Genomic DNA, 17,377 nt, shown 5'->3' with positions numbered 1-17,377 from the left:
AGTAGATGTTCAGGATTCCAGACCTTGGGACACACAGCCAAACGTGGGTGAGATGGACTTGGTGAGGCTGTGGGAGCAGTGGGGGTTTGTGGCCTGTCTGAGCAAGTGGCTCACCTGAACACCTGAAGGTAAATGTGCAACACATTTTTACAGTTGAAGATTTTAAGTGTCCTGGGAAGCAGGGCCCATTCCTGGGGTCAGCAATAGGTCTCCAAGTCCATGTTTGGTGCAGTACAAGTGAGCACTGTGGGGCACAGCTGTCACTGAGGGACACAGCTCTGAGGTCACTGCAGTGTTCCACCACGTGCCAGGCTGCTCGTTTGGAGACTGAGGGGAAAACAGGAGTGGAAAATTCCTTAAAGAAAGCCAGGAAACTCAGGCTGATGGAAAAGGCCAAAGAGGTTGAAATTGTGTCGGGGGGATGTTCTGCTGAGAACTGAGTTTGCCAAGGCACCGAGTGTCCATCCAGTCCCAGTGGAGGCTGGTGAGTGAAGGATTCCAGGAAAGATTGGTGGAAACAGGCAAACTTGGCTTTTCCCAGCAAGATGAAAATGAATTCAGCTCCCAAGAGATCCTTGGGCTCCCTGGGCTCAGCTGTGGGTGATGGCACAGAACCCTCTGTCCGTTCCAGCTGGGTTGGTTCCCTTTGTGTCCCCTGTCCCTGTGTCCTCACACTCCACCAAAATCAAGCTCCAGCTGATCCCAGTAAACAGACAGGGCTCTCATGGCACTGACACCAACCACAGCTCATTTGTTCACCTCCTTCTGCCAGGCTGGAGTTGGGTCCTTCTCTCTGTGTGCCTAGGGCAGCCTGGAGCAGAGCCAGAGGGACTTGTTCTATGGAATGCCAGAATTCCAAGGTGATTTGGGTTGGGAGGCACTTAAAGCTCATCCAGGCAGGGACACTTTCCACTAGACCAGGATGCTCCAAGCTCCATCCATACCTGACCTTGAACACTTCCAGGAATGGGGAACCTCTGCTTTCACTTGGACTGGCCTCTGATATGCTGGATGTGGAACACAGCAGTGAAGAAGCAGATCCTGGATGGGTTTAATCAGATATTACCCCACATGTGTGGCCAGTGGGCTGGAAAAGCTGCTGGAGCTGGGATCTGCTGGAGCTGAGTTTGCCTGTGCACAGTCAGGCTGTTCACCCCTCAGTGAGAGCTCTGAAATTCCATCCTCATCCTGCTGCTGGTGGAGGCCCTCGAGGCCATTCCAGCCCCCCAGGTGTTTCCATGCTTCCTTCCTTGGGCTTGCCATGAGCTGTGTTTGCATCCCAAATCTCTGGAATTGAGCCTGGGTAGAGGTGACAGAGAATCCAAAGTGCAGGACAGACCTGGCCTGAAGGAATTCCCCCCCACCATGGCCCAGTTTGTTACTCAATGCCTTGGGTTAAAATTCTGCTTTCCCAGGGGTAATGTTCACATCTCACTTCATTTTTTTAGGTGAATTATTCAGCAGTTTTAAAGAATTGCATTCAACGGCCTTTAGAGAGTTTTAGGTGAAGTTTATCTGTTCATGCAGACCTGGATCCTACAGATAAGCTGCTTCCCAGGTAAAGATTTAGAGGGAATGCAACATTTTCCATGCTGTTGAATAGATCAGTTTTAACCTGTGACATTTACAGTGTTAACCAAAAAATGGAAGGCGTTTTTGCTTTTCACTTTTTATGACTTCTGCACTAAAAAAAAAAAAAAAATCTATTTAATTATAGAAATACCAAGATTGGTGTTGCTGGGTTTTTGATTTTGTTAAAGCTTGATCCAAAGCTCACTGAAATCTGGGAAAATCTCCCGTGGATATCCATGGGCTTTGGATCAGCTGAATGAAAGGGAGAGGTAGGAGCCCACCACAGCTGATCCCACCTGGCTGAATTCAGCAGGAGCCCATTGGGCACTGGAGAAACAGATCTGGAATTGAGAATTTGTAGGAATTTGCATATAATTAATAAGAGAAGGCCATTTTTAGCTTGTTCACTGAGAACACTGGGGTTGACACACACCAGTTCTAAATCACCACCTCTAGATTTTATCAGTAGGGCAGCACCATTTAGGTACAAAATAAACTTCCAAAGAATCCTTTTCCACACTGGGTATTTTTCACTGGTAAAGGAATTACTGCAACTGCTTTGTTTCAAACAGGAAAGTGAGATCCTTTGGAATTCCAACAGAATTGTGGGATTTGGTTTTGCCAAGTGTCCAAGATAGCCAAGCTGGTGTGGGAATGTAATTCCCCAAGTGTGCTTGGATGGGATGATTTGTTATTCCCAAATACTTGCTGAAAGAGCAGCGAATGTTTCCATGTCTGAATGTACAGTTTCTAAGCTGGATTTACATTTTAATGTTGAAAAACTTGGTGTATCTCAAGCTTGTTGTAAAATACTCCTCTGGTTCCTGTTCCCAACGTGGCATTGGAGAGTTGAAGTCCACATTAGATATTTTATGTTAAACAAATAAATAGTTTTTTCAGGAAATAAGTTTTTGGCTCTTCTGGGGGATGTTTAGGAAGGGTCAAAACTTTGCTTTTTTTTTTTTTTTTTTTTTTGTCTGGATGTTCAGAGGCTTGAGCTACAGGTCTCAGCACTCTGCAGGTCTGACTCATTTTCTGTCTGTTTTGTGTATTTAGATGTAAAGAAAAGTCACAGGATTCCTGTTCCCATTGTAAGTAACCTCACTACAGCAAAATATTGTGGATGCTGCATCCCTGGAAGTGTTCCAGGCAAGGTTGGACAGGGCTTGGAGCAGTCTGGGGTAGTGGAACTTGTCCCTGCCCATGGCAGGGGTGGGACTGGATGAGCTTCAAGATCCCTTCCCACCCAAACCATTAAGAGAATTTTTAAAAATTCTCTTAAATCTTTAATTGATTTTCATATTTAATTCAATTTGGACACTAAACCCCAGCCTGTTTGGCCTCTTCCCTGGGTGTGCTGGCATCAGGTGGCTCCACATGTGTCTGGACTTTGGGTCAGGGAGGGTTCCTTCTACTAATTTCCATTTCAATATAAACCCTTCATTTACCTATCATTTTTCTAAACCATAATTAAGTGCCCAACCCTCTTTTCCTCCTCCCTGTCACTGATATTCTTATTTTGATGCCCAGTAATTTACAGGCAGGAGGTGGTTGAAGGATGAGTCAAAATGACTAACTGAGCTGGAAATCCTTCTCATGCTAATGCAGGGTGTTCTCATCCCAGAGTGCTTCCATCTTCCTTCTCCCAGCCTGGGATGCAGAGCCTCCTTCCTGGCAATGGAAATAGTTGGGAACTAGAAGGGTTTGTGTGGCTGAAGCAATGCTGGGGGGAATATTCTTTCATCTGTGGTTACTTTTTGGCATCCTCAGGCATTTCTAAAGCTTGTTCTCAAGATCATGGAATCTCCTGAGCTGGAAAGGACCACAGGGATCATCCAGTCCAGCTCCTGGCCCTGCACAGACTCCCCAACAGTCCCACCCTGTGCATCCCTGGGAGTGGTGTCCAAATACTCCTTGAGCTCTGGCAGGAGTTTTCCCAAATGCCAGAGCTGCTGTTTGTTGACTTCCCTGATACTTTATGTGCTTCCAGCTTTGTTCTGGGTCACAGGAGATCCTTGTGGGGAACTGGGAGTTCCTAAAATGTGCTGACACTGGACATGGGAGGTGGTGCTTTGTGTGTGTCAGAGGACATGCAGGAATCGTCCCTGATCTCTCCCTGGCCTCAAAATGAATTTCAGTCCCTCAGTGGAGAATTTGCCCAGAGAGCTGTGGCTGCCCCATCCCTGGAAGTGTCCAAGGCCAGGTTGGAGGGGCCTTGGAGAAACCTGGGATAGTGGAAGATGTCCCTGCCCTGCAGGGTGGTGGGACTGGATGATCTTCAAAGTCCCTTCCCATCCAAATCCATGATTCTGTGATTTCTGCGAGTTCTTAATGACCTGGGGACTGTCAGCAACCACAGATCTTCACAAAATGATATTCTAGGTTCCCTGGTCTGATTGGAATCTGGAGTGATGACTCCTACTCCTCCAGGATGAAATGTTTAGGAAAAATGTGTGTGGAGACATGGAATGATGATCTCCTGGGACATTTCTGTGGAATCAGCATTTGAGGCCCTTCCTGTGCCATCACCAAGAGGAGGAACCATCATGCACAAGAGATTTGAACATTCCTTTTATTGGTCACACAGATTAAAATGATGCCTTTAGAAAACAAACAGAGTTAACCTGCAAATAAAATTACAGATCAGCTCATTCCTGTTTGCCAGGAGGCCGTGTGAGATCACAGGGCAGTGGCTCCTGCAGGCTCTGAGATCACAAGAATCAGCTGCTTGTTGCCAGGTATACAGTGATTTCCTACACCCCTGTTCATCCAGTGGAATTTTCCCAAAATCATCAAAGTGGGGCTGGATTTACAGCAGAGAATGTGCTGCTGAATGTCTCATATTTGGAATAAGTGAAACTGAGGGGATCCCATTCCCCTGGATGGCTTTTCCTGGTGTGGGATCACAGACCATTGAGTTCAGCATTAACCAGCAGGGAATTTTCTCCAGCCTTTATTTACCTTTTCCTGACTTTACCTAGTGACTGCAACATTTCCAGGGAAGCTGGAAATTCTTTGGACAGTCTGGGCATGGCAGTGGCTCCCAATTTCCCCTGCCCAGCTGTGTTTGCTAAGCCCAGCAGGGAGATGCCCACGCTGCTGAGCTATTCCTGGCACACGGAGTCATCAGGAGAGAGGAGCTGCACCACGGATGAGTAAGGAACACTTGGCTTATCCACACAGGAGAGTGAGCCAGGCACTGTGCTGGGCTCACAACAGCCTTTGGATTTGAGGCTTCCTGACCATCCAGTGCCCTGTCTGGGCAGGAAAGACACGTGGCATGGGAAGATCAGCCAGGCTGTGTCTTCAAGAACAGTGTGTTGGGTCCCCAACAGCATCCCTGAACACCCCAAAAAGTCCTGCTCCTCCTCTGAGAAGCACAACCTTTCCCAAGCCAGGCCTTCTCTCTGAGCTGTCCCACAGCTGGGAGAAATGGGAAGCTGAGGGAGTTTTAGGGACAAGAAGAGCTATTTTCTTATGCTCTGTGCTATATATAGAGTCTGGCAAGCCCACAGGGCTGGAACAAGTTGCTTTTGTTGCTAAAACTTCGTTTGGAAAGGCCATTTTAGGCAAGTTCTGCTGTCTGGTGCCAGCTACACTAAGCAGGTGCTGTGGCCCGAGATTTGTCCTGGCAGGAATGGGAGGAAAACTGGTGTAACCCAGGCATGTGCTCCCAGAGCTGCTGTTACTTCCCTGGGAGCCTCAGAGCTTCTTCCTACTAAGGAGCTTTTGCCTCCTGGGGGGGAGCCTGTAAATCTAATTACACACTGGGTGTTGGAGCAGCCAGCAGAGACCTCAGGTGTCCCCAGCTCTGTTTCAGATCCTGTTCCCTGGTGCAAATGAACTGCAGGACTGTCCAGGGTTCAGCTGAACCCAGCCTGCCCTTTGCAGCCTGAGCCCAGACAGCACTTGGTGCACTTTGCCACAGATGATGAGTCCATATCTGAAAGCCCTTCCTCCAGGCAGGTTGTGGAGGGAGTGGAGCCATCTGGAAAACAGCAGCGACCTGGAAATGAGACGCTGAGAGCCAGAGCTGGGTCGAGCAGCCCGTGTGTGTATCCCTGTGCTGTTCCCATCCTTCTGCTGTGATTCCTAAGCCACTGTTGTCACCTATTCCAGGGGAGCAGGTGCTCACAAGCGGGGCCCTGGGGGGGTGGCCAGCTGCTTCTTCTCCTGCAGGATGCTCCCAAAGAGCCGAGCTGCTGCCATGGCACAGCCCCAGTGGATGGTGATCCCAAAGCCGCCGTGGCCGTAGTTGTGAATCACCTGGGGGAGAACCACAGAATCCCAGCACGGATTAGGGGGAATCTCAAAGCCCTTCTTGTCCCATCCCCTGCTGTGGGCAGGGACATCTCCAACCAGCCCAGGTTGCTCCAAGCCCTGTCCAACCGATCCCTGAGCACTTCCAGGGATGGGGCAGCCACACCAATGATTTGTTTCAGTATCTCTGACATTTATCCCTGGGCTCAAAGATTCCCTCGCTGTTGGTGGGGAGATGGAGAGAGGGATGATCACAGGGACAGGGCTTCTTTATCACTGCCCGGGGCACAATTAACACGGTCATTAATTACACTCAGCCCCGGGGCTGTGCGGGTACCTCTGCCTGGAGGTTCCCGAGGCGGATGCTCTCCCACTCCAGGCGGACCGAGGGCCGTGCTGGTCTCAGGCCGCACCACTCTCCGACGATCTTTGCCTTCTGGAAGCAAAAGCACGTCAGCACTGCACAGCATTCCTTGGAATCCCACCAGCCAAACCTCACAGCACCAGGTGAGCCCTGAGATTAGTGGGGACAGGGGGCTCCCCATCCTGCTGCAGCTCCAGGCAGAATTATTTGGGATGGCAGTGCCAGCCTGGAGCTGAGGCAAATCTCTGTGCCAAAGTCCCACGCCACCTTTCCTGCTAATCCAGGGAATAACAGCAGTACTGGGAGTGGACATAACCCAGCTTCACCCCACACAACCCTTCTCTAAAGGCGTGAGGACAAAGGGCTGGAACCTCCCAAAGCTCTGGTTCTATTTTTTACCAGCTACATGAGTAATTATTATCCCTATAAACCTTGTCTCAGTGGCAGCCCCAGCCCTTCCTGTCCCTCAGCCAGGTGGAAGAGCCCCGGGTATCCATGATGGACACACAGAAGCCCTGACTCACGGAAACACCGAGGTCCTGTGGTTTGTCCCAGCACCTATTCCTGCATCCTGAGCCCCCCAGCTCCCCGTGCCCCATGCTGGCAGGTGGGTCACCCACCTGGAGAGCTGGGAGCAGCTGGCAGCAGCTGTCCCAGATGGATTTGTGATCCTTGGCACTGTTCTCCTCGCTCCAGTTTCCGTGCTGGTAAATCCCTCCCAGGACTGTGAACTCGCTCCTGCACCAGGAGCCAAAGGAGACACACAGTGGTGGTTTGTCCCCAGCTGTCCCCCGTGGGGCCACCACATGGAGGGACACTGTGTGAGTGTGATGTTGGATCCTGCTACACCATGAGCCTGCAAAATATTCCTGTGGGAGAAACTCCCACATGGAGCAGGCGGAGAGCAGTGCCTGCACGTCTGCTCGTGAGCAAGTCACTCATTAAATCCTGTCAGCCCTTCCTTGTCTGGGCAAAGCAGACAGATAATTCCATCCTTATCAAACAGGTCTGCTCCTGCCTGGCTCAGGAAGAGCTGGAAGGAACGGGATGGCTCTGGAGGGGAACACAGAGATTGGTGCTGCCGCTGCCCCAAACTCCTGTGGATTAACAGAGGACAAGAGGCAGGTTAAGGCTGAGGGGGGCCTGGAGGGGTCAGTGTGGCTGGACCCTTCCAAAACCTTGCTTGATCATTGGGAAGCACAAAAGCAAAAGGAGGCAGCCTCCAGGGCTGAGCTGTCTGGCAGGGAAGGGGTGCCCTCCACACGAGAGCTGCATCCAGCTCTTCCTTTGGGATCAGCCTGGTGCCCAGCTCTGACAGCTCGAGCTAAAACAAGCACAGGCAGAGGAATTCATCTGTGCCTGGGACTGTGATCAGGAATCACTCAGAATATGCTGCATGGGGGCTGTGAGCCTGCAAAGCTCCTGTTTACATCCTGGCTTACTGCCTAAGCCTGAAATATTAGGACAATAGGAAGTGCCAGTGATGCAGCATTCAAATTCCAGCTTAAAGACCACTCTCCACTGCCAGAGCAGGGTCACTGCAGCCCCTTGGGAGGAAGCAGAGCTGGGATGAACAGCAGATGGATTCATTTATCCCATGGTGTAGCTCCCTGGGCAGAGCCAGAAGTTGGACTCGATTCTTGTGGTCTCTTCCAGCTCAGGATATTCCCTGATAAACCCAATGAGATGCCCCCAGGCTCACCAGCAGCTCAGGGAACAGTGAGAGGAAGGCTGAGCTTTCCCAGGGGGGTTTTGTAGAAGTAAAAGAATTCCTGCCCTGTTTTTTATGGGGGCATGGATCAGCAGTGCCTTTCCCCACCCTGAGCTGCTACACCACAGTTTGGTCCCCACCGTTGATAATAAAGATGGCTACAGATGAGAAAACAAAAGATTTCCCCCAAAATATTCACTCCACTGTCAGTGTTTGGCTGTTCTGGGGACTTGGTCAGGATGGAGTTTGCTTTGGTGGGATTTGGTCCTTGGAAAAGGACAGGACATGGAAGCACCGTGGTGCAGGGTGCTCTCTGTGCCGACTGGGAGCTCCCTGGCTCTGCTGCCCACATCCTTCTGCTCTCCTCCCACACAGCCAAGAAAAGCACCAGGGATGAAGCCAGGCCTGGCAGACACAGCAGGAGCCGTGTCCCAGACCAGGCTTTGGGGACACTGACAGAGGAATGTCACTGGTGCCAACCAGCCCTGCCTCGGCCATCGTCACCTACCCCGGGATGACGTAGGGCGAGTTGTAGATCCCGGATTTCAAGTTGTGAGTGATGATGAAATGCTTCACCCACGGGGCCAGGACCTGGGAGATGAAGGGGAGGAAGTCCGAGCTGGAGAGAGGGTGCCAGGCTCAGGGGGCAGCAGGAGGGACATGAGGGTCCAGATATGGGACCCTCCCTTAGCTCCGTGTTCCCTGTGCTGGCTTCCCTGGGAAGATGGGAAAACAAGTAGGGAGGAGCTTCCTACTCACCTGTGTTTCTCCAAATAATCACCAGCTTCTCCCAAAGATTTCTGTCTTTTTATTATCAGCATTGTGCCTCTGACCTCCCCCAGGAGAAACAGGCTGGAGGCTGAGGGCATTCCCACAGCTGAACCAGGAATGGGATCCTGGTTGGTTTCACATGAGCAGTGTTTGCTGGGAATCAGAACCTGATCCCAGTGTGGATCCAGCCACAAGCCCATGGTTTTCCCCAGAGGGCACAGATACTCCTCGTGGTAACAGACAGGTTTTTGGGAAGCCCCCAGGGCTGCCCCAGCTCACCTTGATGATCTGGCCCCGACCGGGCTGCAGCTCTGGGTCGGGCTGCAGGTCCCCTGAGCGCATCCCACTGCAGTTTAGGACCACATCCACACCCTGGGAAAACAGCTGAGGAGAGAGGGACACGGCTGGGAGCAGCACACAGGGATGTTGCCACAGAGGCACAACGTTCCTGCTTCCAAACGAGCCAAGTGCTCTTTCCAACAGTCAGGAAATGGATAAACCATAAGGGCCAAATCCAGGGCACAGCTCCTTCCCCAGCCAGCTCCTGCTGACATCCCATGTGTGCCACCAAGCCATTCCAGGGAAAGCTGCCAATCCATGCTGGATAAATGCTCTACCCCATCCTCTGTCAACCATCCCTTAATATCCACGACCCTTTATCTTTCCTGGTAGAATTTATTTCCTGGATCTTGCCATAGTCTTGCTGCTGTTCCCTGGCCCATCACTCATGCCAAGGAATATCCTGGAGCAGCACCTGCCTGCTGGATGCTGCTTCTCCACTCTGGGATGGGGCTGTGCCCTCTGCCCTGGCTCCACATCTCCACTCACCTCCTGGAAAGATTCAACCTTCTTATGGAAAAACTTCACTCCCCTCTGCGTCAGCCTGGGAAGCACAAGTCCATTTGTTACTGGCAAATTAAAAGCAAATGTTCAATACCAGGACACCTGCTCAGCATTAGAAATTATAGGAATAAAAACCAAGCCCCAAATTCTTCCAAAGCCAGAAGCATTTGGATGCAGCTCCAAGTATCCCAATACTTTCATTTTTGTCATGCAAAAAATACACTCCTGGACTCACTGTTAATGTGTTACCCCACTGGGGCAATGAACAGGAATTCCAGAGCCTCTTCCCTGTTTCCTGGGGATGAATCTCTGCCTACCCTGTCCTGATGTGCAGGATGAAAATCCACACCTGCAGCCAGAGGAAACAGGAGCAGCTGCACTCACCTGTTGGTCAGCCAGGGCAGGTAACTCCTGCCCTCCAGCATCAGCGCCGTGTTGAACCAGCCATAGCTGAAACAGGAGGAGAGGAGGCTGTGAGGACCTACAGGAGCCTCCTGCCCCAACATTCCTGCCAGCCACTGTGGATCTGGGATCCCAGCTCCCCTTGGGACCCTCCTCACATGAGTGTATGATTTTTCCTCCATTTTTACAGCACAAAACACCTTCTGGTTTTCCTCCCCTGTTTTGACACTTAGGAAAAGTGAGGTAGGAGAGGAGCTGAAATGGTTTCTGTGCTGGGTTGCTGCTTTTTTTGGCCATTTAAGCTGTTTCCTATTTATTTGGAGGGAAGCAGTTTTAAAGAAGTGAGGACATTTCTGTGCCTGCAGTTCCTTGTCCCAGTGCCTCATGCCAGGGCTGTATTCAGGAGGTGAATCCAGGACTGTCCTACCTGAGTCTCCAAAAAACTGACTGAAAAATACCTGTAACCAGGGAAGAGTTCGAGTTCTTTTGGTGTCAAGTTCCTGAAGCCCAGGACAATGTTCTTCCAGGACGGGTCCTACAGCACAGAAAGAGCTCTGAGATCATTCATGAACCGGGATCACCGTGGGACAGAAGCCGTGGGGGGATCATGGGACACATCCCATGGGACACAGCCCATCCCAGAGGGACACAGGTGGATGTGCAGCTGCCAGCACAGCTGGAGAGGCTCTGTCACTCCCACTCTCCTAGGGCTCGGCCCTTCCTCACACCAAGAATGCCTCGGGAGCACAGAAAACACCATGTCCCAGGCACTGTCACAAGGCAAACTTGGAAATTCTGGGAAGCACTGGCTGGAAGAAGCCCAGCCTCACCCACAGCCGCTGAGCCGCAGCCCTTCCCAGCCCAGCCGTGACCTGCTCCTTACCGGCACCGGCTCCGTGAACAGGTTGTAGCCAGAAATGAGGAAAAGCCCCATTTCCTTGGCTGCTGGGGAGTGCAGGTGCCCGAGGAGGTAATCGAAGGTCTCTTTATTCCAGAGCCTGTGATGAGAATGGGACAGTGGCAGCTCTGCCAACCCCACGGAGCTGTGCCAGGGCAGCTCATGGCACACAGGGAGAGGGACAGGCACCATCCTCCTCCTCCTCCTCCTGCCTTACATCTCCTGCAGGTTGCCGTGGTCACTCAGGTAGGGCTGCCACAGCCCGGCCGCCCCGTCGCTGGTGGTGTGGGGGGTGAAGTGGTCAGCGTAGACCTGGAGCTCCAGGGAAGGCTCCAGGCTGTGGAACTGCTCATGGATGCACAGGGCGCTGGAGAGCCCGATCACCCCGGCGCCGATGATGGCAACACGCATGGCTCCGGCTCCTGCGAGGGGTGAGGGCTCCGAGGGCAGAGCTGGGGCTGCTGGACAAGCTGGGGACACCACGGGGGAACATCAGCTCCTGCAGGAGCCTCAGCTCCACTGCCAGAGCAGCAGGGAAGGGCTGAGGTCCTCATGGTGCATCTGCGTGCTTTTCTTGTAAAGCCTCCCAGCCCTCCTCGAGCTCTGATCCAGGAATCACGGATGAGGGGGTTGTGGTTCCTCACAGTGGCTGGGGAATGTGTCTCCACCCCTGGCTGTGCCAGCAGAAAAGCTGCAGCTCACCTGGCACAAGGAGCTCCAGGTGTGTCCTGCCCCAGGACAGGGTGGCACAGCCTCGGGATCCTCCTCTGCGTCCCACCAGCCACAGGCTGAGCAGCCAGGGAGATGCTGGAGCACCCGCCGCAGAGGGACACTGTGAACCCTCCACTCCCAGTGACCCAACCCTGCTCTGAGCAGCTCACAATCCTTCCCAGCCACTGGCATGGGCTGGAGGCAAGAGGTGGGCATGGATAAGAAAGGTGGGAAGCAGCAGGCGTTTTCCAGGGGGCAGTGCCAGGTGTGATGAGTGCCAGGCTGGATCCTCACACCATTGCCACCCTCAGGGCTGCACGTGAGGGTGGCTGTGCCAGCACCCCAAACCCTTCCAGGCACAGCTGGGAGGATGGCTGTGGGTAAATTCTGGCTGCAAATCACAGAATTCTGGAATCACAGAATCACAGAATCACTGGGTTGGAAGAGACCTTGAAGATCATCGAGTCCAACCCAGCCCAACCCCTCACCCAAACCCTGGCACCCAGTGCCACATCCAGGCTTTGTTGAACACACCCAGGGATGGTGACTGCACCACCTCCCCGGGCAGCCATTCCAGAGCTTTATCACCCTTTCTGTAAAAATCTTTTTTCTAATATCCAACCAAAATTTCCTTTGACACAGCTTGAGACTGTGTCCTCTGGTTCTGTCAGTTCCTGGAGAGAGACCAACCCCCACCTGACTACAACCACCTTTCAGGGAGCTGTAGAGAGTGCTGAGGTCACCCCTGAGTCTCCTTTTCTCCAGGCTCACCACCCCCAGCTCCCTCAGTGGTTCCTCACAGGGTTTGTGTTCCAAGCCCCTCTCCAGCCTCGTTGCCTCCTCTGGATGCACTCGAGTGTCTCGATGTCCTTCCCAAACTGAGGGGCCAGAGCTGGACACAGCTGCAGCCCCTCCCCATCCTCTGGTCCCCTGCTGACAGCGCTTTCCTGCCTTGGAAAAGCCCTGTGGTCACTGCCTGTGCAGGGAGTGGACAAAGACCAGTTTGGGGAAGGGCTGGGGGTGCAGATCCTTGGCTGGTTCTGGGAGCAGGAAGACATTCCAGCCTACAGGTTTTTTTTTTGGACAAGGTGAAGTCCAGCATCTCTGCTGTGACAACAGGGGGACTGACATTTGCCAGGATGGAGGGATGAGTCATTGGAATGGCACAGTGGGAGCTGCTTGCCATCTGCCATGGTTTTATAGCCCTCAGGAACCCGGGTCACCTCCTCCACCAGGCTCAGGGACTCGTCCCAGCTGCCCGTGTAGCATCAGCTAAAAAATAATGGGAATACACATTTTCCTCCAGTTTACCTGCGGAGTGTGGGGTCCCCGGAGCAGTCACTGCTGTGTCCAGAGGCTTCAGAGTCAGAGTTGTTGTTACAGCCCAGCAGGGCAAGGTCTGAGTGTCCAGGGCAGCAGGGCCAAAGTCTGCTCTCGCTCTGGGGAGGTGGAGTTCCCATGTGATGCCACTGGCAGGCAGCCCCAGAGTCTCGGAAAACGGGGTCACCACCATTGGTGGCAAAATGCCACCCCTGCCTCTCATCTCCATGGTGACCACTGGCAGACCAGGACACAGGGATGTGTTTAGTGGGCATGGTCCTGGAGGTCTTTTCCAACAGCAATGATTCTATGACTTCCTGGGGTCTGGATTTGCAGAATCACTTAGATTGGGAAACCTTTGGCTGATCACCATCTTGTCAACTAGACCACAGCACTAATGTTGCTTCTTGAACACAAGATTCCTGTCGGATCTGGAAAAATTGAGTGCTTCTGGCTCAGTTTTTGAGTAGGAAGAGAGGCTGAAGGCATCGGGATTGTTCAGCCTGGAAGAGAGAAGGCTTCAGAGGGACCTAATTGTGGCCTTCCAGTACCTGAAGGCAGCCTGATGGAAAAATGGAGAGTGACAATTTTCAAGCGCCTGGAGCGACAGGACAAGGGGGAACGGCTTCCCACTGCCAGAGGGCAGGGTTAGATTGAATATTGGGAAGAAATTCCTTCCTGTGAGGCTGGGGAGGCCCTGGCACAGGTTGCCCAGAGAAGCTGTGGCTGCCCCTGGATCCCTGGAAGTGTCCCGGGCCAGGTCGGAGCGGGTTTGCGGAGCGTGTCCCTGCCATGGCACGGGATGTTGGGATGGGACGGGGCGGGGTTTGGGGGTGGGATGGGCGGGAAGCACCGCCCACCACAACAAGCCCCGCCCACGCGATTGAGCCCTGCCCCTTTCAAGCCCCGCCCTTTCCCTCGCAGGCCCCGGCCCGGCCCCGCCCCTTCCCGGCGTGAGGGGGAGGCGGCCGCAGCCCCGCAGCTGCAGCCATGGCGCTGGTCACCCTGCAGCGCTCGCCGACCCCCAGCGCCGCCTCCTCGGCCAGCACGAGCGAGGTGAGCGGTGGCGGGATGGGCAGAGACTGGGAGGGAAGGGGAGAGTGAGCCCCGGGGGCGGCGGCGGCGGATGGGGAGCGGGGAGGGGCGGGGTGAGGCCCCGCTCGGAGACAGACCCCTACAGTCCCCCAGCATCCCGTAACGCAGAGCTTCTGGCTCCATCACCCATGAGGACCAAGGTTCCTCATGGTCCCGGCCTCCCGGCTGTGGCCCTTCACAGCTTTCCCCCTCCAGCCCCTGGTTCCAGCCCCTCGCGGCTCCTTGGCCCTCCACAGCCACTTGTTCCCTGTCTTCATCCCCTCGCAGTCCCCATGGCCGCACTTCCGACAGCCCCTGGCACCAGCTCGGCCCCTCACAGTGTCCCCAGCCCCTGGTTTCGTGCCCTTCACAGGCGCTGGTCCCTCACGGCTCCCAGACCTACAGCCCCCTGGTGCCCCATAGCCACTTCCCCAGCCTTCCTCCCCTTACAGCCCCCACGGCCCCGAGCCTCACAACCCCACCACTGCCCGGCCCAGCTCAGCCCCTCACAGCCCCCAGCCTTCCCAGTCCCCTCTCGTAGCCCCCGATGCTGCCCAGCCCCTGCCTTTTGATGCTGCCGGGCTGAGCCAGGCCTGGGTCTGTCCTGTCATCCCTCCCACACACAGCCCCGTTCCCCTGTGGCTGTCCCCCATTCCAGCCCTCAGCTGACAGGGAGCCTGAGTTCCCTAAACCCTGCGGCAGCCTGCTTTACCTCTCTCTGGGCAGAGTGCTGGGCCTGGACCTTGTCCCTGTGTGGCATCCCAGAGCTGCCATCACCTCCTGCCGCAGGGATGCTCTGCTTTGCCCCGTGTTATCCCTCTGTCCCTGCCATGGCACCACCTTTCTCCACATCTGCTGCAGCTCCTGCCCCTCAGGGAGGTCACGCCAGCCCTTCCTCAAGGTGACCATTGTCAGTTCTCCAGGAGCAGCTCCCATCCTGCTCCACCCCATACCTGTGTCACTCCTCACACCTCCACCGTGCTGCTGCCCTCTCCTCCCCCCAGCTCTGCTGCTCCAGCACCTGTACCTGCCACTTCACCTGCCCCATGGTGCCATCCGTGTCCTGCTGGCCTGGCACTCTGCATGTCCCAGCTCTGCTGCACACCCCCTCCACTTCTGTGCCCCAGAAATGCCCTCTCCTGCCTCTGCCCAGCCTTGGGCTTCTGCTTCCCCCACCCCAGCTCCCACGTGCCATCCAGACACAGCTGCACCTCCAGTTTCTATTTCTTCTCACCTTTTTCCCTCCTTACCCATCTCCTTTGTGACCCTCCAAGACAGGCCTGGTGTTTCTCTGCACATCCTCCCCGTGCATCCCTCTCCCCCCACGCTTCTTTCCTTTGATGTTCACTGCCCTTGGCTTCGCTCTGTCCCCACTCCTGCCAGGTAAACAATCCTATTTGTCACCTGTCAGGTCCCTGTGACTCCCCCGATTAGCTGCTCTGAGGGGGGAGCAGGAGGGGGGGCCACAAATCTCCCAGGTTCTCCCTGGCCCCAGGGGCTGCAGGGGGTCCCTGGCTGCAGAGAGCCAGTTTGGGTCACGCCGTGCCAATTGAGGAACTTGGAGATGTGAGTTGCACTTTTTGATGGAGTTTTCTGAAGGAATTTTGTGGGATCTGGTTTAGACAGAGTCTTAAACAAGACCTAGTGGCCACCCAATCTAGAGAGATGAAAATGTGCTGTAACCCCAGAGTAGGCAGTGGAATTAGACTGGATTTAACTGGTGCAGGAAGGAGAGGAGTCAAAACAGGCCTTGCCATATACCTCTGTCTTAGGCATTGCTTTGTGTCAGAGCTGCTGCTAATTATTGTATTTTCTGTGGGGTGACCATACAATTCTCCTTTTTCCTCCCAAAAATGTTGCCCCAAATTTGCCACCAGGTGTTGTCCATGGTAGGGCACTTCTGCCACCCACTTCTGCACACACTTCTGCTCAGCTGTGCTGTGGTGGCTCCCAGAGGAAGACACTGAGTCCTGTTAGAACAGTCTCTTCTGACATGAAATATCATAAAATTATGATTTCCAGATTCAGCATATTGTTTTTACAAAGTTAATTTAAAGAAAAATCCCACCAAAAAATGCCAGCCTGCTCGTGGTCTTTTAGGATCTTTCTTGCAAGGAAAACCAGGGCTCATTTGGGCTTTTAGCTGAATAATTACTAGAAGATATTTTAATGGGAAATGGTGACCACACGTCCTTGCTAATTGTGACTGTGCTACTGTGGCCTCTCCTAACTCAGGAACCCAAAGGAATTTATAAAATGGTTGCTGCTGCCTTGACATAGTGGGCCATAAATTCTTAGGTGAGTGTGGTTCACACCCACTCGCAAACTTGCCCTGCTTGTGCATCTCCCTTCCACACATCTCCCACTCCCTGTGGTCCTTCAGAGGGGCCACGCTCAGCACAGTCCCCAGGGAGGGACGTGGCAGTGCCTGGTGGGGTCTGGCCATGGTGGGATGAGCAGCTGCAGCTCCACAGCATCACCACAGTGTGTGGTGCACCCCAAACCCTGCCAGCTCCCAGGGGTGCCCTGAGCAGGACAGGGCAGGAGGGCTCAGCGTGGCAGCCTTGATGCTGCCTTGCTTTGGTTTTCCTGCGGTTTTTAGTAGAAAATCCAGGGAAAGTCAGCTTTGGGAACAGCTCAGCTCCTGCAGGAGAGGAGCCCACAGCAGCTCCAGGCCCAGCCCTGCTGCTGTGCCCCAGCTGACGGCATGCAAGAGTCATCATCCTCACAGTCACGTTTGTTTAAAAAGGAAAAAAGTTTTTCTTCCCTTTGTTGCTACGTGACGGCCCCAAACAAACAGGAGGGTGACCCTGCAAAGGTCCCAAACCTGCCAGACCTTCCCAGGGCTGGGGGATCTGCCAGTGGGGCCACTGGAACTCGGGGTGCTCTGGGGCCCTGCCTGCAGCCCAGCTCTGCACTATAAACAGACTAAAAATAGCCATGGTATGCTCCTTACCCTCTGCTGGGTCAGTCGGGACAGCCTTGTGCATCTCCCTTCCTCCAAATGGCCACAGTTCCAATATCCGGCCTCTGCTGTTGCATTTGCAGGATTTTTTTCCCCTGGCTTTACTTGGTTCTCACAGATTGTCAGCAGAGCAGCTCCTGTGCCCTCCAGCCTCCCAAATCCTAACTTGAGAGGATGGGGAGCAATCCAGGTCCGATCACCCTTCCAAAGCTCCAGTCTTGAACATTTGAAATGATGCAATTTGCTTATTTTTAACTTGTACAAAACCACCTGGAAACAGGTAACTCTTACAGGGACCCTTATTTGATGTGGGTTCTGAGCAGCGCTGTAGGAAATACCAGGATGTTCCCCACGTGTCAGCACTGATGGAGCCTGATTCCTGCAAGCCTTGTGTCCCTCCAGCTTTGTCAGGATTGGGTGTGTTGTGAGTGTGAAGGATTTCCTGTAAGGTCCCTGCTTTGCTTTTTGGGCTCAAATCTTCTCCCC

General features: G+C 53.7%; 2 protein-coding genes across 3 annotated transcripts in view; one reads left to right on the top strand and one right to left on the bottom strand.

Annotated features, from left to right (window-relative positions):
* Nucleotides 1-1,521: 1,521 nt before the first annotated feature.
* SSH1 (slingshot protein phosphatase 1) overlaps nt 1,522-17,377 on the top strand; it is a 43,167-nt gene continuing 27,311 nt past the window's right edge. The window contains exons 1-3 of the mRNA XM_053994186.1: nt 1,522-1,558; nt 2,629-2,663; nt 13,777-13,908. Of these exons, the coding sequence (XP_053850161.1) occupies nt 13,843-13,908 (66 nt within the window). The 5' untranslated portion in view covers nt 1,522-1,558; nt 2,629-2,663; nt 13,777-13,842. The remainder of the gene's footprint in view (nt 1,559-2,628; nt 2,664-13,776; nt 13,909-17,377) is intronic.
* On the bottom strand, nt 5,475-12,938 carry DAO (D-amino acid oxidase). Of its 2 annotated transcripts, none has more exons than XM_053994190.1 (12): nt 12,844-12,938; nt 11,039-11,291; nt 10,807-10,921; nt 10,382-10,458; nt 9,906-9,971; nt 9,507-9,561; nt 8,958-9,062; nt 8,416-8,498; nt 6,817-6,934; nt 6,170-6,268; nt 5,683-5,838; nt 5,475-5,560 (listed from the first exon to the last, which is right to left on the bottom strand). In XM_053994190.1, the coding sequence occupies exons 2-11, from the start codon at nt 11,230-11,232 to the stop codon at nt 5,704-5,706; spliced, it is 1,047 nt and encodes a 348-aa protein (XP_053850165.1). In that variant the 5' UTR covers nt 11,233-11,291; nt 12,844-12,938; the 3' UTR covers nt 5,475-5,560; nt 5,683-5,703. The 2 variants fall into 2 exon arrangements, with proteins under 2 accessions (XP_053850165.1, XP_053850164.1); XM_053994189.1 differs by lacking the exon at nt 5,475-5,560 and adding an exon at nt 12,229-12,483 and having other exon boundaries at nt 5,700-5,838.

This window comes from Vidua macroura, chromosome 18 (genome assembly GCF_024509145.1).
Source record: "Vidua macroura isolate BioBank_ID:100142 chromosome 18, ASM2450914v1, whole genome shotgun sequence".
Lineage (NCBI taxonomy): Eukaryota > Metazoa > Chordata > Aves > Passeriformes > Viduidae > Vidua > Vidua macroura.
This window is presented reverse-complemented; position numbering and strand designations above follow the sequence as displayed.

Excerpts from the sequence above, each read along its gene's own strand:
- DAO (XM_053994190.1), bottom strand. The coding sequence starts at position 11,232 with ATGCGTGTTGCCATCATCGGCGCCGGGGTGATCGGGCTCTCCAGCGCC. Across the intron at positions 8,499-8,957 it reads GTCGGGGCCAGATCATCAAG|GTCCTGGCCCCGTGGGTGAA; the intron begins GTGAGCTGGGGC and ends TTCATCTCCCAG. Across the intron at positions 5,839-6,169 it reads TCGGGAACCTCCAGGCAGAG|GTGATTCACAACTACGGCCA; the intron begins GTACCCGCACAG and ends GTTCTCCCCCAG.